This window comes from Scyliorhinus canicula, chromosome 14 (genome assembly GCF_902713615.1).
Source record: "Scyliorhinus canicula chromosome 14, sScyCan1.1, whole genome shotgun sequence".
In the NCBI taxonomy this organism is placed as follows: domain Eukaryota; kingdom Metazoa; phylum Chordata; class Chondrichthyes; order Carcharhiniformes; family Scyliorhinidae; genus Scyliorhinus; species Scyliorhinus canicula.
The window spans coordinates 156,485,322-156,507,007 of record NC_052159.1 but is presented as its reverse complement, the minus strand read 5'-3'; the positions used below and the strand labels follow the sequence as shown (position 1 = coordinate 156,507,007).

General features: G+C 48.6%; 1 protein-coding gene across 5 annotated transcripts in view; it reads left to right on the top strand.

The window, feature by feature from the left end:
• The window catches only part of nalcn (sodium leak channel, non-selective), a 259,921-nt gene that overhangs the window by 94,273 nt on the left and 143,962 nt on the right, over positions 1-21,686 (top strand). For all 5 annotated transcript variants that reach the window (XM_038818429.1, XM_038818427.1, XM_038818428.1 and 2 more), the window contains one exon: positions 3,531-3,605. In XM_038818429.1, coding sequence (XP_038674357.1) covers positions 3,531-3,605 — 75 coding nt within the window. The remainder of the gene's footprint in view (positions 1-3,530; positions 3,606-21,686) is intronic.

The window sequence follows — 21,686 nt, the reverse complement described above, 5'->3', positions numbered from 1 at the left end:
CCATTATGTCACCCCTGGACCATCTGCGAGTGAGCGTCAGACGCCAGGAGGTTCCAGCACACCTGCCCAGGAATGCCTCTGCCTCTCTGCAAAGCCAGCACAGCAATCATCTGTCCCAGTGGGATAGAAGTGCTGAGCGTAGCTTGCAATGTAAACGTGCAGCGAGTATTCAGTGAAGTGTTCTTAATGCCAAACCGCTCGAGTACCTCTCAAGCTGCACAACCTTGAATTTTGCTCTGCCTGGGAAACCCACCACCATTGTAATTACCGAACAAAATAAGTTCATTGAAATACCTCTGGCCCTTATAACTCACGCAACTCTTAAGTGAGCACCGGAAGCTTGTTAGAGAGATATTGCATGGATCTTGAAAGTGTTCTGTCGTGTCTGATCTTTCCAGGTGGAAATCTTTGTAAGGGGGCAAGGAAATGGGTCCGCACCGATTTGTAGAGAAAAAGAAACCCATGTATTTAACACGTTAACTATTATGTGCAACTCCAGTAATCCCACTGGGTCTTCTCTCAGCGGTGCCTGACTGGCCAACTCTATTTGTACAAAGGCACGTGATCTGTGTTAAGGGTACTCCGCTCCCTTATCAGGGGAGCTGGTATTCTGCAAGGTCCATGGGGGAGTGGATCACACCCCCCACCCGCTGAGCCCCATGCAGGTTGCAACAGAAATGGCAACAATGTCATATAGGAAGAAGTAGACCAATCCATGGCTGATTTCCGACTTCATTGTTACTTTCCAGTGTTATCCCCGTACCAATTGAATACCCCACATTTTAAAAATTGGGTGGGACTTTCCATGCAGCGGGCAGTGGATGTGTCCCGTCATTGTACAGCGGTGGGACCTTCTGGCCGCGCCGTTGTCAACGGGATTTCCCGTTGAATGCACCCCTCGCCCTTGGCCCCTCAGTCGCACGCGCTGACTCCTCCACAATCCACTCTCCATCCCTAATAGCACCAACAACATCAGACGCAGCCTCTCAATTGAGCGGCTCCTGTAAAATTACCACGGGAGGCGAACAAGTTCAGGACCCGAGAGAGGACCTGTCTGCAGAAAATTTTCAAAGCCGAGGAGATTAACGTGGAAATGTAACATATTAACAAGGGATAATGGAGGGAAATGAATTCTGCAACTGATTGTGTTACGCATCATTTGAATTGCTTGTAGAGACAAAAATTGGAAAATTCAGCCATCCATAATGTGCAAGCTCCGTACTTACCCTTTATTGATTAAGAAACTGCGATGATAAATATGGATTTTACAGCCCGGGAATTCTCCCATGCAGATGTTTATGTTCCAAATGAGTCTCAGCTGTTCTGAGCAGCACGTCCTTCTATTCCTTCCACCATCATGTGTTTACACAGCTTCCTGTTCGAAATATCTACGCTGCTCGCCTCAACTCCCTGTGATCGAAAGTTCCTCATTTTCACCGCACTCAGCGTATATCATAGATTCATAGAATTTACAGTGCAGAAGGAGACCATTCGGCCCATCGAGTCGGCACCGGCTCCTGGAAAGAGCACCCTACCCAAGGTCAACACCTCCACCCTATCCCCATAACCCAGTAACCCCACCCAACACTAAGGGCAATTTTGGACACTAAGGGGCAATTGAGCACGGCCAATCCACCTAACCTGCACATCTTTGGACTGTGGGAGGAAACCGGAGCACCCGGAGGAAACCCACGCACACACGGGGAGGATGTGCAGACTCCGCACAGAGAGTGGGCCAAGCCGGGAATCGAACCTGGGACCCTGGAACTGTGAGGCAACTGTGCTAACCACTACGCTACCGGTTCTCTTGAAATCAACGTTAAATATTTTTCTACGCGCAATCAGTATTAGATAATGACCCCTTTCATTATCACAGTTTTCATAAGAAACTATTGTTATTGACTTTCTATTTATGGGGAATCTAGGTTTTATCTTCAATACTGCCAACAGTCTCTGTGTGACTGGGGTATGTTCTGGGAGTTTGGCATCCTTGGCTGGTGATACCTTTCCGTAGATCACACGGGATCATCACACCTAAACTTCCAATGCCCGCTCCGTGGATTTGTGAAACTCCCTGTTGGATTAAAATTTACTCTGTGGAATCTTCCTCATCAGCTTTAAATTGAAGGGTAGATTCTCCAATGGAGACGGTGCTGCCCAAAAACAACAACAAGGTGCATTTATATAGCACCAGAGCTGGCCCTAAGGGCTGAATGACCTATTTCGGCTCCTATGTTCCTGCTAGACTGATGATCCAGGGGCCCAGCCTTGTGATCTGGACCCACAAGTTCAATATCCACTTTGCAGGCAGCTGGCACATTTAAATTCAATTAAATAAAAAGCCAGTCTCAGTAATGGAGACCCTGAAGGTAAAGGTTTGGTGTAAACCCTGTCAGATTCACCAATGCCCTTCAGGGAAGGAAATCTGCCGTCCTTACCCGGTCTGGCCTACATGTGACTCCAGACCCACGGCAATGTCCCGAAAGACGTGCTTGTTGGGTGAATTGAGCATTCTGAATTCTCCCCCTGTGTACCCGAGCAGATGCCGGAATGTGGCGACTAGCGGATTTTCACAGTAACTTCATTGAAATGTTAATGTAAGCCTACTTGTGACAATAAAGATTATTATTGTTATGATATGGTTAACTCTTGGTTGTCCTCTGAAATGACCGAGCAATTCTCGGTTCATAGAATCACAAAATGTACAGTGCAGAACGAGGCCATTCGGCCCATTGAGTCAGCACCGGCCCTTGGAAAGAGCACCCGACTTATGCCCAACCTCCACCCTATCCCCGTTACCCAGTAACCCCACCTAATCACTGGGCACTTAAGGGCAATTTACAACCCACCTAACCTGCACATCTTTGGACTGTGGGAGGAAACCGGAGCACCCGGAGGAAACCCACGCAGGCACGGGGAGAACGTGCATAGACAGTGACCCAGAGCCGGGATTGAACCTGGGACCTCGGCGCCGTGAGGCTGCAGTGCTAACCCACTGCGCCACCGTGCCGCCCTCAAAGTCTGGTTACTGATGATGTAACGGTAATGGATGCCGCTCTGCCATTAGGACAGAAGCACAGTGTCAGACAATCACACAAAGTATTGAGGCAAATAATGCTGCTACATTCAGGGGAGGTTCGACATGAGGGAGCGAGGAATAGAAGGGTACACCAATAGAGGGAGATAAAGAGGGGTGGGAGGATGTTGACGTGGAGCAGAAACGCCAGCAGAGACCAGTTGAACCAAATGACCTGTTTCTGTGCTGCAAAATTAAATTGAACACTATTTCTGCGGAGTGTAAGATTTCACTGAGGAGAAAACTGTGTAAATTGACTAAACAATTGCTTCTTCGTGTTACTGTATCTGCACCAATTGAGCAGACACATTCTGCCTGTACTAATAATGTTTAACGTGAGAAATGTATGTGCAACTGTTTCAGAATTCAGACTTTTGTTGACCCGAATGCTTGAGGTACAAAACACTGACATGCTGATGCCTTTGTCTGAACAATGTTTTGAATTACACTGCAGATTCTACTGAGTTTGTTTGTCGCTGTTATTCTGGACAATCTGGAACTGGATGAAGATCTAAAGAAGCTGAAACAGGTAAAGCGATTTACACATTGCACCATTCTTGCCTGTCTGAACATTTCTCACCTTGTGTATGAGTAAACATTGCCCCTGCAGTTATTTTAAGCATTCTTCAGCAAGTGTAAATTTAGAGTATTTAACCTACCCAAAAGAATTTTGAAGAAGATCTTTAGGGGTTGAGGGGGCTGATGAGCGATCCATGTCCATGCGACACAATCAGCTCGTACTCATTTGCAATCCAATGTTCCGGGATAGGGTGAATGAACCACTAAATAAAAAACGGCCAATGATCGCGTTTTAGTGAACGTCAACCGTGGCTCAGTAGCTGCTGCTCGCACCTCTCGAGTCAGAAGGTTCCAGGTTCAAGTCCCACTCCAGGACTTGAGCGCAAAGGTCAAGGCTGACGCCCCCAGTGGAGTACTGAGGGAGTGCTGCACTGGCGAGGGCAACATCTTTCTGATCAGATGCTAAACTGAGCCCCCTTTGTTCGTGGGGGATGTAAATGGTCCCGTGGCACTGTTTTGAAGAAGGGCAGGGTGTTCTCCCTGTCCAATATTTATCCCTCAATTAACTGCAGCGAAGCAGATGATCTGGTCATTATCACATTGCAGTTTATGGGATCGTGCTGTGCACATATTAGCTGCCTTGATTCCTGCGTTGTGACAGTACTCTTTAAAAGTACTTAATTGACTGTAAACCTCCTTTATTTAGTAGTGATCCAATCTTCTATTCATCGCCCTGGAGCGAACTCGGCATAAAGTAAAGGAAGAGAGGGGCAGCACGGTGGCGCAGTGGTTAGCATTGCTGCCTCACGGCGCTGAGGACCCGGGTTCGAATCCCGGCCCTGGGTCACTGTCCGTGTGGAGTTTGCACATTCTCCCCATGTTTGCGTGGGTTTCACCCCCACAACCCAAAGATGTGCAGGGTAGGTGGATTGGCCGCGCTAAATTGCCCCTTAATTGGAAAAAATAATTGGGTACTCTAAATTTGTAATAAAGGAAGAGGGTTCATTTATTTATTTAACACACAAACAAGGCGGGACAGCGGTTCGCAATGTACCTCCTCCCCATTCACACAATAAAAGAGAGTTAAGGGAAAGCAGGAGGTGCAGACAAAAAAATGAGAATTATTGTTTCAAGTGAGTGCAGAATCCCAAGTCCAGTGGTGTATTCTGTCGGAGAGGTTAGCGGCTGAAACTGCTATCGGGATGATCCACTTTTCCAATAGTGCTGACGGGAGAAGCCGCTAGAGATGGATCAGTCTTGCAGTGGGCACTGGTACAGGAATTCCGACTTTCCGATAGAAAGCCGTGTCGGTGAGGGACAGGCCATTTGAAGCTGGGCAGAGCTCTGTTTCCGCTGCTGCTTTTGATGGAAGGTGGCAGACCGAGGTAGCCTGCCAGCCTGGACTCCTGCTGCTCTTCTGAGGTTAAACAGCAACTGGAAAGAGAATTCAACAGCTGCGTAACTAAAACAATTGAAAGAAGGCCCGGTCTCGGTCATGTGACTGGGTGGTTTGGGGTGGAGCTATTCCGCGAATGAGGTCCCTTGTTAAAACCCGTTGTGCCTTGAGTAGGTAACTGCAGATCCATGAGCAAAACGTTGGAATTGAGGAGTCCCAGTAGCTCTGCCTTTGTCCAGGGATGCCTGGGGCAGACATCTCGTCCACTGGCCCTTTTGTATTGGCTTGGCTGGAATGTTTATCCAATGCAAGGAGTGTTTTGTTACATGGTAGGTAACATGTGTTACTCAATCCTTGGTTAATGATGAGGTCTTCTATGAAGAAGACTCAAACTCGTCCAGTAGTAACAAAAGTTTAATTGAGTAACTATAACAATAATTGCATGAGTTCTTTAACTTTGATACTAGTAATAAGGTTAACAAGATCTATCTACAGTAACTATACGTAACTCCACTAGCCATCTGAACTACTCTGCTATTGCCCAGGTCACAGTGCACCCAAAAGAGAGAGAGAGAGAGACTCAATGTGGTTGCCTTCTATACCTCTGTTGGCCCGGCCCTCTAGTGATCATGTGGCGCTACTGATTACACATTAACCCCTTGTGTACATGCACATATAGAGATCGCTACAAGGAGTGTGGCATCCCAGGAGTTTGATGTCCATTTGTCCAGCCTTTGTCCATTTTTAAACTGTTCATAAACTTCCAGAACTACCAACATGTGATCACCTGCGGTCATTTTCAGAGTCTCGCTATTAGTTCTTTATGTTTAAAAAAATCAACAGAATTGAAACAAGGGAACGCGGAGGGGAAACACATTTATTTTAGATTTTTTTTTTCTTTCTTGTTGCCTTCTCGATGGAGTAGCGAAATACCTTACACGTCCTTGGTATGTCCCAAAGCGCTTTGCAACCAATGTATCACCCGTGGTACGTGCCTAAGTGCCTCCGGCACAGAACGTTGCCAGTTTATTTAAACTGAGCTGAAATTAAAACAAAATCCTACCTCCAGACGTAGAGACATCCATTAGTAAAGCTATCATTCCACCTCACTGCCTGAAACACTGCCAGACCGCGGCTGGAAACGTTTTAAAAAGATTTTGAATTTGGGAAAAAACATTAAATAGATAAAAGGAAGGGGGGGGTTTATAATTGAAAAGCAGTAATGTATGTGTGGGCGTGTGGTAGGTTGTAATTGCGGACAGGCAGTTGTGCACCTGTCCTTCAGTCAAGCTGCGTTATCATCAATTCCTACCTACTAAACACCCACACATCCATTATTACCGAGCTTGATCTGGATTTGACTGACAGGTGTATTTTTTGAAGATTGCCATGTATGTGTATTTATAGAATCCTGGAATCAAAAAGCACAGAGGGAGGCCATTCAGCCCATTATCCTTGTGCTGGCACTTTGGAAGATCCAATTGATCCCTCTCACCCTGCTTGTTCTCCATAGCCCTGCATTTTCTTCCTTTTCAATATTTAGCTAATTTTGCTCAAGCCCTTCCTGATTTTGAACGCCTCTGTTCAATCTCCCCTGAACTTTATCCCATTCTTTTTTTGAGGGGGTGGAGGAGCTGTTCGAGGGGGCCCCACACACCACCCCCCCCCACCCCCCCCACACACACCACCCACCCACCCACCCACCCACCCCCCCACACACACACCACACACACCACCCACACGCACACCACACACACACACCACGCACACCATCCACACACACACCCACACCCACACACCACCCACACACACACCCACCCACACACACACACCACCCACACACACACCACCCACACACACACACCACCCACACACACACCACCCACACACACACCACCCACACACACACCCACACACTCGCACACCACACACACGCACACCACACACACACCACACACACACACACCACGCACACACACCACGCACACCACACGCACACACACACCACACACACACACCCACACACACACCACCCAGACGCACACCACGCACACGCACACCACACACACGCACACCACACACACACCACACACACCACACCACGCACACGCACACCACATGCACACACACACCACATGCACACCACACACACACCACCCACATACACACCACACACACACACGCACACCGCACACGCACACCGACACATGCACACCACACCACACACACGCACCATCACACACACACACATGCACACCGCCCACACACCGCAAGCACACACCACACACATGCATAGCACATACATGCACACCACACACACATGCACACCACTTAGACACACGCGCACCGCACAAGCACACCTCACACAAACACACACCACACAGACACAAGCACACCACACACACCGCACATGCACACCACGTACACCGCACACGCACATGCACTCCACACACAAATGCACACCATACACATCACGCACGCACACACACACACACACACACACACCTTTTCAATTTTTTTAAGGGTTGGCCTTTTAAATTACTTGACTATTTGACCGTTCCACAGAACTTATCTGTCCTTCAATAGCACTTTCTTCCTCTCTAAAGATTTGTAACTCTTGCATAGTGAGATAAGGTCCTCACTCCAGACAAAATATCTGCTGATTTCGGCACAGAGTTCAAAGAGTCCTAGCTGAGTTCAGGTTTCCCATATGCGGATGTCACACCCACTCTGACTAGGGGAGACTAAGGGGAGGACCTGGCTAAGGTGTATCAAATTATGAGGGGCAAAGATGGGTTAGTTGGAAAGAAACCTTTCCCCTCTGTATGGCGGTCAACAAACGGGGGGCGTCGGCAGCACGGTGGCGCAGTGGTTAGCACTGCTGCCTCAAGGCGCCGAGATCCCAGGACCGATCCCGGCTCTGGCTCACTGTCCGTGTGGAGTTTGCACATTCTCCCCGTGTCTGCGTGGGTCTCACCCCCACAACCCAAAGATGTGCAGGGTAGGTGGATTGGCCGGGCTAAATTGCCCCTTCATTGGGGGGGAAAAAAAGGAATTGGGTGCTTTAATTTTTTAAAATCTAAATAAATAAATAAACAGTGGGCATAAATTTAAGGTAAGGGGCAGGAGATTTAGGGGGGATTCAAGAAAAACCTTTCCACCCAGAGGGTGGCGGGATTCTGGAACTTGCTGCCTGAAAGGGTGGTAGAGGCGGGAACCCTCGCAACATAGATATAGAGAAATACAGCACAGAACAGGCCCTTCGGCCCACGATGTTGCGCCGAACTTTTGTCCTAGATTAATCATAGAATTTTGGACAATTTTTCATGGCCAATCCACCCAACCTGCACATCTTTGGACTGTGGGAGGAAACCGGAGCACCCGGAGGAAACCCACGCAGTCACGGGGAGGATGTGCAGACTCCACACAGACAGTGACCCAAGTCGAAATCGAACTTGGGACCCTGGAGCTGTGAAGCAATTGTGCTATCCACAATGCTACCGTGCTGCCCTTAAGAAGTTAACCTACACTCCATTATTCTACCCTAATCCAAGTACCTATCCAATAGCCGCTTGAAGGTCCATAAATTTTCCGACTCAACTACTACCACAGGCAGTGCATTCCATGCCCCCACTACTCTCTGGGTAAAGAACCTACCTCTGACATCCCCTCTATATCTTCCACCATTTATCTTAAATTTATGTCCCCTTGTAATGGTGTGTTCCACCCGGGGAAAAAGTCTCTGACTGTCTACTCTATCTATTCCCCTGATCATCTTATAAACCTCTATCAAGTCGCCCCTCATCCTTCTCCGTTCTAATGAGAAAAGGCCTAGCACCCTCAACCTTTCCTCGTTTGACCTACTCTCCATTCCAGGCAACATCCTGGTAAATCTCCTTTGCACCTTTTCCAAAGCTTCCTCATCCTTCCTAAAATGAGGTGACCAGAACTGCACACAGTACTCCAAATGTGGCCTGACCAAGGTTTTGTACAGCTGCATCATCACCTCACGGCTCTTAAATTCAATCCCTCTGCTAATGAACGCTAGCACACCATAGGCCTTCTTCACAGCTCTTTCCACTTGAGTGGCAACTTTCAAAGAACTATGAACATAGACCCCAAGATCTCTCTGCTCCTCCACATTGCCAAGAACCCTACCATTAACCCTGTATTCCGCATTCAGATTTGTCCTTCCAAAATGGACAACCTCACACTTGTCAGGGTTAAACTCCATCTGCCACTTCTCAGCCCAGCTCTGCATTCTATCTATGTCTCTTTGAAGCCGACAACAGCCCTCCTCACTATCCACAACTCCACCAATCTTCGTATCATCTGCAAATTTACTGACCCACCCTTCAACTCCCTCATCCAAGTCGTTAATGAAAATGACAAACAGCAGAGGACCCAGAACTGATCCCTGCGGTACGCCACTGATAACTGGGCTCCAGGCTGAATATTTGCCATCCACCACAACTCTCTGTCTTCTATCGGTTAGCCAGTTTGTTATCCAACTGGCCAAATTTCCCACTATCCCATGCCTCCTTACTTTCTGCATAAGCCTACCATGGGGAACCTTATCAAATGCCTTACTAAAATCCATGTACACTACATCCACTGCTTTACCTTCATCCACATGCTTGGTCACCTCCTCAAAGAATTCAATAAGACTTGTAAGGCAAGACCTACCCCTCACAAATCCGTGCTGACTATCCCTAATCAAGCAATGCCTTTCCAGATGCTCAGAAATCCTATCCCTCAGTACCCTTTCCATTACTTTGCCTACCACCGAAGTAAGACTAACTGGCCTGTAATTCCCAGGGTTATCCCTATTCCCTTTTTTGAACAGGGGCACGACATTCGCCACTCTCCAATCCTCTGGTACCACCCCTGTTGACAGCGAGGACGAAAAGATCATTGCCAACGGCTCTGCAATTTCATTTCTTGCTTCCCATAGAATCCTTGGATATATCCCGTCAGGCCCGGGGGACTTGTCTATCCTCAAGTTTTTCAAAACGCGCAACACATCTTCCTTCCTGACAAGTATCTCCTCAAGCTTATCAGTCTGCTTCACGCTGTCCTCTCCAACAATATGGCCCCTCTCGTTTGTAAATACTGAAGAAAAATACTTGTTCAAGACCTCTGCTATCTCTTCAGACTCAATACACAATCTCCCGCTACTGTCCTTAATCGGACCTACCCTCGCTCTAGTCATTCTCATATTTCTCACATATGTGTAAAAGGCCTTGGGGTTTTCCTTGATCCTACCCGCCAAAGATTTTTCATGCCCTCTCTTAGTTCTCCTAATCCCTTCAGTTCCCTCCTGGCTATCTTGTATCCCTCCAGCGCCCTGTCTGAACCTTGTTTCCTCAGCCTTACATAAGTCTCCTTCTTCCTCTTAACAAGACATTCAACCTCTCTTGTCAACCATGGTTCCCTCACTCGACCATCTCTTCCCTGCCTGACAGGGACATACATATCAAAGACACGCAGTACCTGTTCCTTGAACAAGTTCCACATTTCACTTGTGTCCTTCCCTGACAGCCTATGTTCCCAACTTCTTCACTTCAATTCTTGTCTGACAGCATTGTATTTACCCTTCCCCCAATTATAAACCTTGCCCTGTTGCTCGCACCTATCCCTCTCCATTACTAAAGTGAAAGTCACAGAATTGTGGTCACTACCTCCAAAATGCTCCCCCACTAACAAATCTATCACCTGCCCTGGTTCATTACCAAGTACCAAATCCAATATGGCCTCCCCTCTGGTCGGACAATCTACATACTGTGTTAGAAAAGCTTCCTGGACACACTGCACAAACAGTACCCCATCCAAACTATTTGATCTAAAGAGTTTCCACTCAATGTTTGGGAAGTTGAAGTCGCCCATGACTACTACCCTGTGACTTCTGCACCTTTCCAAAATCTGTTTCCCAATCTGTTCCTCCACATCTCTGCTGCTATTGGGGGGCCTATAGAAAACTCCCAACAAGGTGACTGCTCCTTTCCTATTTCTAACTTCAACCCATATTACCTCAGTAGGCAGATCCCCCTCGAACTGCCTTTCTGCAGCTGTTATACTATCTCTAATTAACAATGCCACCCCCCCACCTCTTTTACCATCCTCCCTAATCTTGTTGAAACATCTATAACCAGGGACCTCCAACAACCATTTCTGCCCCTCTTCTATCCAAGTTTCTGTGATGGCCACCACATCGTAGTCCCAAGTACAGATCCATGCCTTAAGTTCACCCACCTTATTCCTGATGCTTCTTGCATTAAAGTGTACACACTTCAACCCATCTCCTTGCCTGCAAGTACTCTCCTTTGTCATTGTTATCTTCCCCACTGCATCACTATGTGCTTTGGCGTCCTGACTATCGTCTACCTTAGTTGCTGGACTACAGATCCAGTTCCCATTCCCCTGCCAAATTAGTTTAAACCCTCCCGAAGAGTACTAGAAAACCTCCCCCCCAGGATATTGGTGCCCCTCTGGTTCAGATTCAACCTGTCCTGCTTGTACAGGTCCCACCTTCCCCAGAATGCGCTCCAATTATCCAAATACCTGAAGCCCTCCCTCCTACACCATTCCTGCAGCCACGTGTTCAACTGCACTCTCTCCCTATTCCTAGCCTCGCTATCACGTGGCACCGGCAACAAACCAGAGATGACAACTCTGTCTGTCCTGGCCTTTAACTTCCAGCCTAACTCTCTAAACTTGTTTATTACCTCCACACCCTTTTTCCTACTTACATCGTTGGTACCAATGTGCACCACGACTTCTGGCTGCTCACCCTCCCCCTTCAGGATCCTGAAGACACGATCCGAGACATCCCTGGCCCTGGCACCCGGGAGGCAACATACCTTTCAGGAGTCTCGCTCGCGACCACAGAATCTCCTATCTATTCCCCTAACCATTGAATCTCCTATTACTATTGCTTTTCTATGCTCCCCCCTTCCCTTCTGATCCCCAGAGCCAGACTCCGTGCCAGAGACCTGGCCGCTGGGACCTTCCCCCGGTAGGTCATCCCCCCCAACAACATTTAAGAAGCATTTAGATGAGCAACTAAAACGCCAGAGCAGACGAGGCTACGGACCAAGTGTTGGAAAATGGGACTGGAATAGAGAGATGCTTGATGGCCGGCACAGCCATGATGGGCTGAAGGGCCTCTTTCTGTGCTGTAAAACTCGATGGGTGGGATTTCATAGCCGCGTGTGAGCCACAAATCCCCTAATGGCCGCTAAATCTGGCGAGAGGCCCACAGTGAGATTTTCGCTGGTGAGGTTTTGGGGTGCGATCCTCCCGGGCGCTCCCCAGTAACACGATCAGGTTGATGCCCAGGAAGGGTGCAAATCTGAGTTGCATGAATTTGAATCCATTATAATATACTTGGCGTGGTGAACATTACATCCTCCGGCCAAAATTGAACCTTCCCACCCGCCAAGCGTGACGTCAGGCCGACGGGAATTACTGCTGCTTTTTGAAAGCTGGAGCCCGGCGCCGTGACCTCCTGAGAGAGAGGAAGGAGGCGAACAGCACTGTCTCCACTGACCCACCAGGGAATCCAAGGGGACAGAGCCCTCGGGCCAGCTCCGAGGGAGGATAGGGGGAGGAGCTCAGGCGTGTCTGAGTGGCAGGCAGGGGGCTCGAGGGTGTCGGCGGGGGGAGGAGAGGGGGGGGGGGGGTTCCGGGACGGGGGTCGCAGGTGGTGTAGATGGTCCTGAGGTCTGCCGCCTGTGTTTTAAAGTTGTTAGAGGGCTGTGTAGGCCAGGCCAGGTAAGGATGGCAGATTTCCCTTCCCGAAAGGGCAGAACTGAACCAGATGGGTTTTTACCGCATTCGTAATAAATTGTCAATGTTCCCCATTCCAGAGGCTAGCTTTAAATCCAGTGCAGACTCAATGGCCCAAATGGCCTCCTTCTGCACTGTAGGGATTCTATGATTTTATGATATTCAGATTTATTCAATTCCCATTCCGCCAGCTGCAATGTCAGGACATTCATCCGTGTACCCAGAGCATTAGCCTGGGTACAAGGCTACGTTGCCATTACACCATCTCCCCTCAGAGGCTAAGGCAAATAACACAGGTGCACTCTAGTCTAACCCTTTCATAATTCCCCCAGCCTCCAGGACCCCAGCCTGTTCTGTCACTCCTGGTAGTTATCGCCTCTCAGTTCTGACGCATCCCCTTTCGTCGTATTTTCATCTTTTATTTTTTTCGCGGTTGCAACTTCCCAGCTGCAAAATATTATTTTTCAATTTGTTTGGACTTAGCTGTAATTTTGTTTTTGAAATTAAAATAGTGCAGTGAAATGTTACGTTATTTTCACATTACGGTGGGATGATTCACTGTCTGATCTTAATTGACTTTGTCAGACTGTTCTGATTCAAAGAAGAATACAGTAAACCAACAGGACGTCTAAGATATGTTATTAGCTTCCATGATGCAAAGAAACTAGTGATAATAACCACCTACTTACAAGATTACTTATTAGACGAGATTGACCAGTGGATTTGAAGTGACAGGAAATATCAGATTTAATTGCTCTACTTGATGCACTTTTAAGTTAACGTAGCTGATTCTTATTTTATATTTATAATTTGTCTGTATTATTGCTGGAAAAAGAGACATGCTGTTGAAGCTTTTCTTCTTGCACTCATCAGGATAGACACCAGAATACCAAATTTCAAAGGGAAGAATTTCTACTACTTAAGAAAAGGGCGGTTGATATATTTTTTTACTGCAATGTGGGCATCTTTGGCTGGGCCAGCATTTTGAGAAGATGGTGGTGAGCTGTCTCCTCAAACCGCTGCAGTCCATGTAGTGTAGGTGCACCCACTGTGCTGTTAGTGAGGGAGTTCCTGGATTTTGACCTAACGACAGTGAAGCAGCAGCGATATATTTCCAAGTCAGGAAGGTAAGTGGCTTGGAGGGAACTTACAGCTGGTGTGTCTACCACTCTTGTCCTTCTAGATGTTAGATGTCATGGGTTTAGAAGATGGTGTCTCAGGCTGAGTTGCTGCATTGCATCTTGTAGATGGTCCACACGGCTGCTACTGTGTGTCGGTGGTGGAGAGGGTGAATGCTTGTGGGAGGGGAGTTAATCAAGCGAGCTCCTTCATTTTGTCCTGAATGGTGTCGAACTACTTGTTGTTGGAGCTGCACTCATCCAGGCAAGTGGAGACTATTCCGTCACACTCCTGACTTGTGCTTTGTAGATGGCAGACAGGCAGTGGGGAGTTAAGGAGGTGAGTTAGTTACCACGAGATTTTGAGTCTCTGACCTGCTGTTGCAGCCACAATACCTTTGTGGCTAGTCCAGTTCAGTTTCTGGTCAATGGTAACCTCCCCCCAGGATGTAGATAGTAAGGGATTGAGCGATGGTAATGCCATTAAATGGTTAGATTGTCTCCTGTTGGAGATGGTCTTTGCTTGTCACTTGTGTACCATGAATGTTACTTGGTTGACAAGTCAACTCTGATTGGCCATCATGTTTCCTTGTCCAGTGCACCAGGGGGTTAGGAAAAAAAGATGCAATAGTTGGACGTATTGCTTTTGCCGGCAGAGGAGAGGACGCACGAGCTACATAGATTTATCGATGAGGGATAATGGTGAATGATACAGGGGTGCATTCCCTTAGCAATGTCTGTATCATCCCTCATTCAGTACCTGTTAAAAGTTGCAATTTGGAAACAACAACTTGCATTTATATAGCGCCTTTAATGTGGTGAAATCTCCTCCTGTGCTTCACAGAAACCGTATCAAAGTGAATTTGACACTGAGCCGCATAAGGAAACATGAGAACAGGTGGCCAAAATGTTTTGTCAGAGGTAGACGGCAGGATTGTCTTGCGTGAAGAGAGCGCGGCGGAGAGCTTCAGGGAAGGGGATTCCGGAGCTCAGGGTCCACGGCCACATGAAGCCACAGTCGCCAATGGTGGAGTGGTCTGAATTGGCCAGGTCAGAAGGAGCAGAGAGTCGCAGAGGGACGTGGGGCGGGAAGAGGATGCAGAGACCGGGAGGACTGAGGAGGGGTTGGAAAACAAAGATGAGAATTTTGAAATGGAGGAGGTGCCAGATGAGGCGCTCGTGCAGGTCCGCGAGAGCAATTGACTGGGGCCTGCCGCTTTGTTAGTCAGGAAATAGGATTTTCTGTCAGTGAATCACGGTGCATGGGAGGAGAGTGATAATGTTTTTTTTTTAATATTTTTATTCTCCTTTTTCACAATTTTTCTCCCGAATTTACCCAACAACAATCAATAACCAACAACAAATATCTCAAACCCCAGAACAGTAAGAACAATCCCATCCTCCCCCCCTGCCCCAGACATCAGCCCGCATGTTAACATAAACAAATGGCAAAGAGAAAAAAGGAATCAGGGATTACCCATAGCCATCTTTAACATACGCAGCCCCCCTCCCCCTGCACCCCCCCCCCAACTAATGTTCGATGTTATCCAGTTCTTGAAAGTGCATAATAAATAGTGCCCATGACTTGTAGAAACCCTCCTAGCTTCCCCTCAGTTCGAACTTAACCTTCTCAAGAGTCAAGTATTCCAACAGGTCCCCCCGCCACGCCAGGGCACAGGGTGGAGAGGCTGCTCTCCATCCCAGCAGGATCCGCCTTCGGGCGATCAACGAGGCGAAGGCTACAACATCTGCCTCCACACCCGTTTCCAACCCTGGCTGGTCCGACACCCCCAATATGGCCCCCCGGGGACCCGGGTCCAGTTTCACGTGCACCACTTTAGAAATTACCCAAAATACCTCCTTCCAGTACTGGAGAGTGACGATGTTAAGGGAGTATTTTAATTTATGTTTTGCAAGTCAGATTTTAACAGAATGGACGCCTTACTATTTTATTGAAGTGCTCTCTGAAAAAACTCACATCATTTTATGATCAGAAAGCATTTGTTTGATGGATGAAGTGGTCTCGTGGCCAATGACTGGGGTTAATGCTCGGCTCTGAGTAGCTCTTACTGGAGTATGAAGGTAAATGGAGTCTCCGGAGGCAAATTAATTAAAAACCTACTTCATCATTCTCCAAGAGAAATAAAACATTCGCAATGGTGCCTGAGGATTGGCATCTGTGAATCCCAATCACTTAATGCTGCACTTTTAAGAACCGATTTAAACTGCTGGGTTTGCTTATTGCCGCCCATGTCCAGTGGAATATCTTGCAGCTTTAATCGCTGCGTTCTAGAATGTTAATATTGACTTTCCCTTTATTTTAAAACCCCAGGCGAGATTTTCCCCGACATCAACAAAGGCCAGTGTCGGGTGGAAGTGGCCTTGTGGCCGTCGATAGTAACGGCGGCTTTCGCCACCGTCCCGTCTGGAACTTAGAAAAAAGATATTGCAGTGCCGGGTTCCATGACGTATCGCTGGCGGGCAGCCCCTGAATCACTTTACTCCCGCCATCATATTAGCTACTCGATGATCCAGCTGCCACTTTCAGAGGCCCCCCCCCCCCCCGCCCCAGCACACGGCGAGCAGACCGAGGAAACAGTCTTCACCCAGCCGCACCCCCCAGAATGAAGCTGGCGCTACCCTGGTACGGCGCTACCTGGGTACAGCCCCTCCCCCCCCCCCAGCCCGAATGCTGCACGCGCCTCCGAGCTCTGCCTGCGGTGCACGCCTCCTGAGGCCAGCCGTGCTTCATGCCGCTCTGACATCACGCCGCCGTGAATGGATTTTTGACGTGGAGGGTGGGGTGATTCCGGGTCTGATTGTATGTGAATTTCTCACCGTCGTATTCCGCACGTTGAAAGCGGGAAGCGCAGCCCGCCACTCGCTGGGGATGGTGGGGGAGGGGAGGGCGGGTGGAGGGCGGAGGGGGGGAGGGGGGGGGGGGATCGCGTCCTGCTCTCCTGCCATCGTGTCTTTGGCCATCTCGCATTAATTTCCTCGCCCGTGGTCGATCCCGCCGGACACAAACAGGAGCAGAAAATCCTGGCCCCCAAAGCGGCAGGTGTGGAACATCTCCAAGTGCTTCCCATTCTGGATAACTCGCAGACTGTAATAGTCTCTGATATTAATGTCTGAACAGCTTCAAAAAAGCCAGCCGAGATTTACCCTGGTATAATTCGAAGAATTCTTTATAATGTGCTGATGTAGCCTCTTTTTAAGAAGGGGGAATACCGTTGTAGAATCATACAGGACAGAAGGAGGCCATTCAGCCCATCATTTTTCCCTGATCGCTTCCCCCACAGCCCTGCTATTATTTAACCTCTTGAAAGTTATTATTGAATCTGCTTCCATCACCCTTTCAGACAGTACATTCCAAATCACAACTTATTTTGTAATCTCCACCACCATTTTCCCACCTCTGGTTCTGTTTGACCCCACTGCCATTGGGAACAGTTTCACCTTATGTTTAAAATAAATTTAGAGTACCCAATTCATTTTTTCCAATTATGGGGTCAATGTAGCGTGGCCAAATCCACCTACCCTGCACATCGTTGGGTTGTGGGGGCGAAACCCACCCAAACACGGGGAGAATGTGCAAACTCCACGCGGACAGTGACCCAGATCCGGGATGGAACCTGAGATCTCGCCACCGTGAGGCAGCAGTGCTAACCACTGCGCCACCATGCTGCCCCTCTTTCACCTTATTGAATCTATCAAAATCCCTCATGACTTTCGCAAGCTTGAGAATCAGCGCATTATCTTCCGATAAGGCACATTACACCTTCTGGTCTCAACATTGAGTTCAGCAACTTCATAATATGAACTCTGTCATTTCTTTTGTATTTTTTTCCCCCAGTGTTAGTCTGTATCTTGTTCTCCTGTTTTTTGCTTTCAGACAGTGCTGACCTTTGTTCTGCTATTAACACCGACTCTGGAGCAGTGCTTTGTTCCTTTATTGCTCCCATTACTGCCCCCTTGTGCCTTATGTTCCATGGGCAGCACGGTGGTTAGCACTGCTGCCTCACAGCTCCAGGGACCCGAGTTCGATTCTGATCTCGGATGATTGTCTGTGTGGAGTTTGCAGATTCTCGCCGTGTCTGCATGAGTTTCCTCCGGATGCTCCGGTTTCCTCCCACAGTCCAAAGATGTGCAAGTTAGGTGGATTGGCCACGCTAAAAGATTGCCCTTAGTGTCCAAAAGTGCAGTTACGCGGATAGGGTGGGGGTGTTGAGACAAGGTGGGGTGCTCTTACAGATGGTCGGTGCAGACCGGATGGGCTGAATGGCCTCCTCCTACACTGTAGGGATTCTATGATTCTATGGCCCCTTTGTCATTTAATGTCTCCCCACCACTACCCCATCCCTGACCTTCCCTTTGCTCCACTTTTTAAAAATAAATTTAAGAGTACCCAATTATTATTTCTTTCTCAATTAAGGGACAATTTAGCGTGGACAATCCACCTAACCAGCACATCTTTGCGTTGCCGGGGTGAAACCCACGCAAACACGGGGAGAATGGGCAAACTGCACACGGACAGTGACCCAGTGGCGGGATCGAACCCGGGTCCTTAGCGCCATGAGGCAGCAATGCTAACCACTGCGCCATGTGCCGCCCACCCCCCTTTGCTCCACTTGACCCACACCTACCTCTTGCTGCAACTTCCACATCTCTTCCTCTCTCTCTCGTTCCGGAGAAGAGTTGTATTGAACCTGAAATGTTAACTCTGTTTCTCTCTCCACAGATGTTGCCAGACCTGTTGAGTTTTTTCAGCATTTTCAGTTTGTATTTTGTGTTGAATGCAGGGATTTCAGATATATTCTGTTTTCGGTATTTGGTGCAGTAAAGGGTTAAAAACCTGTGTTAGAGTGTATTTGACTGCTGCAGTCATGTTTTTAAAGAATCCTGGTGTGGAAGGTTGGGAGTCGGGGTTGCAAGTAAACCATCGTACATAGTTGGGGCGAATGGAATGTTGTTTTGATTAAGGGAATTCCCTGTGGAGTTAATTAGATTTCAACTTGGTGAGATGATGTCATTGCTGGGTGGAGATACAGCATCAGGCATTTTGCAGGAAGCAGGTCAGTGGAGTTCTGATCTGAATGAAGCTGTGTCCAGAGGTCAAACAGTTTTTCTCTTTGCAGCTCAGTTAAAAGAGATTAACAGTCTTTGAAGCAGTGCAGACTTGTCTGGGGACAAGGGGGAGCTGAAACAAGCTGAGAAGCATCTTCTGAGGACATACAGCTAGAGTTTCTGCATGGGTCTGACAGGAGTCAGATCTTGTCTTTAAAGCAGTGTCAAAAGATCTCCCTTTCTCAAAGAACATCTCTGTAAAGCAAATATTCCTCTTTGCTATTAGTCGTTATAGTGGATTGAGAGCTGGGATTTTTTTTCTTGCTATTTAATTGGGAATAAAGATAGCAGTTAAGGGTATTATATTCGCTGTACTTAGTAGTATTGCTTAAGGCGTCATTGTAAGTTATTTTCTGGTGCGATGTTAAAGATTTTAATACCGTGTTAGTAATAATATGTTTAAATAAACCGTGGGCGTATTTCTCCATTTTGGAGACTAAGTGTTGATGACGGGACTGAATTGTGTGCAATTCGTGTCCCCCTGAGGGGGTTGTGATATTTCTGGAGCAATTCAGGATATGCTAATTTGCCAGCACTCTGCTGGCACCAATTCCGAGCAGCGTTCAAATCGCTGGGGCCGGAATTAGCATCAAAGAGCCTGGCAACTGAAGCTGATTTTAATTGCTCCACTTACTACACACTCACCACAGCCACCAAGACGGCTCAGAGAAGACCTGACCCCGAGGGTGGGAGTCCGAGGTGCACCCACAGCTCCATGGCAGTGAGGAGAGGAGGGAGACCCTCTTCCCCAGGGTGGGCCGCAGACTCGAGCCTGCCCTCCTGAACACTGCCTGGCAGGTGGTGGCAGAGGCAGTCAGCGCTGCCAGTCTCACCAGGGGGAGACTGAGGGGTGGGGGGGGTCACTGGTGAGGCCTCTGCCCTGAGGGGGGGCAGAGAACCAGGGAGGGCTCCACAGGCCACGGTGCAGGTGTCCTCTGGGTGGGGCGAGCTCTGCTGATCCCCTGCTTCCTCTGCAATGGGGAGGTGCTTCTGAGGAGCGCCAACACCTGGTGGGCCCCTGATTGAGCTTGGCCACGCCCATCCCCTTGATGATACAGCTGGGGTATGAGGGTGTCCAGAGGGGCGGCCTGGGTGGGCTCCCAGATGACCAGAGGCTCTCTGAGCACTGAAAGAACTCAAAGCGCAGTCAGAAGTGTGAGCAGCCAGGAGCCTGGGAGCAGCACCAAAGGGGTGGGTTCAAAACCCAAACTGCAGCAATGGGGGTCTGGGCCAGGCCACCCCCATCCCGAGGGATAGACACCAAGTCGCTCCCCACTACTGCCCCCGGCCCAGGCAGCCTCCCCCAAAGAAAGCCTGACAGTTATTTTAGCCTCTGGCTCCCTCTGCACAGCAATGGCGCCCAATCCAGGTTTGTGTGTATCTGTTGTAACTCACACCCGCGAGATCTCCACTGTGAGGAGTGGAGCATCACGGAAGGACGGAGCATACCGTTAATCCAACCCGCTAATCACATTTAAATGCAGGCAAATACCGGTTTTGCCGACACGGGGTGCAAACCACGTTATCGCCACCAGGGAGGGACCAGAGTATGGTGCCCGAATCGGCACCGAGCGCGGACCTTGAGTTTGGCCAGACGCCCGATTCTCCGCCCGAGCGTGGTCTGCGGCGTTGCGAGGTGGAGAGTTCCGCCAGGAGTGAGGTATCCTTTCCTCAAAGGCTTACAAAACTATTGGGGTTTTGGTGCCGTATCCTCGTCACCGTTAGGATCCGGTCTGGGATTGGAATCATTTCCATCGTTTTCTCCGCTCTTGAGGAGAAACGGTTCCGGTTTTTTCTCAGTCTCTTCACGTGACTGGAGTCTCTCATTCCTCGCATCGTTCTCATAAATCTCCACTTCACCCTCCTGAAAGATTATTGAAAGAGTTTATATGTCAGAGCTTCACGCTGACTATCACTGCCTGTGATCAGCAATCTGTGAACAGCACATATGTAGTACAGAACCCGAACCGTTCCCATTTCATGCACAGATAATCTCTTCAGCTGTAAAGCCCCATTGGAGTTCCTTGCGCTGCTTCCAGTCAATAAATGTATTTTGATTTGACCCCGGGCTTATTTCAGGATAACTAATAACAAGTACTTGTTGACCTTTCACGAACAAAACTGATATGTTTTCAGCGGAAATATATGCCGTGGATTATTCTTTGAATTCTGAGACAAAGTGAGGAGTTTCTCTTGGTGCGTCCTGTACAGCATGAGTCATAGAGTCACCGAGTTTTTACAGCATGAAAAAGGACCTCCGGCCCATCGGGTCCGCACCGCCCATCAAACACCCATTTACTCCAATCCCATTTTCCAGCACTTCATTGCCTTGTGTGCGACGCCGTTTCAAGTGCTGATCTAAATACTTATTAAATGTTGCGAGGGTTCCCACCTTGACCACCCTTTCAGGCAGCAGGTTCCAGATTCCCACCACCCTCGGGGGGGGGGGGAAACGTTTCTTCAAATCCCCGATAAACTTCCTGCCCTTTGCCTGAAATCTGTTTCCCCTGGATATTGATCCCTCCACTAAGGGAAAAAGTTCCTTCCTCTCCACCCTCTCTGCGCCCCTCATAATCTTACACCCCTCAATCAGCTCCCCCCCACCCCCCCCCCCCCCCCACCCCCTCAGCCTTCTCTGCTCCAAGGAAAACAACGCCAGCCG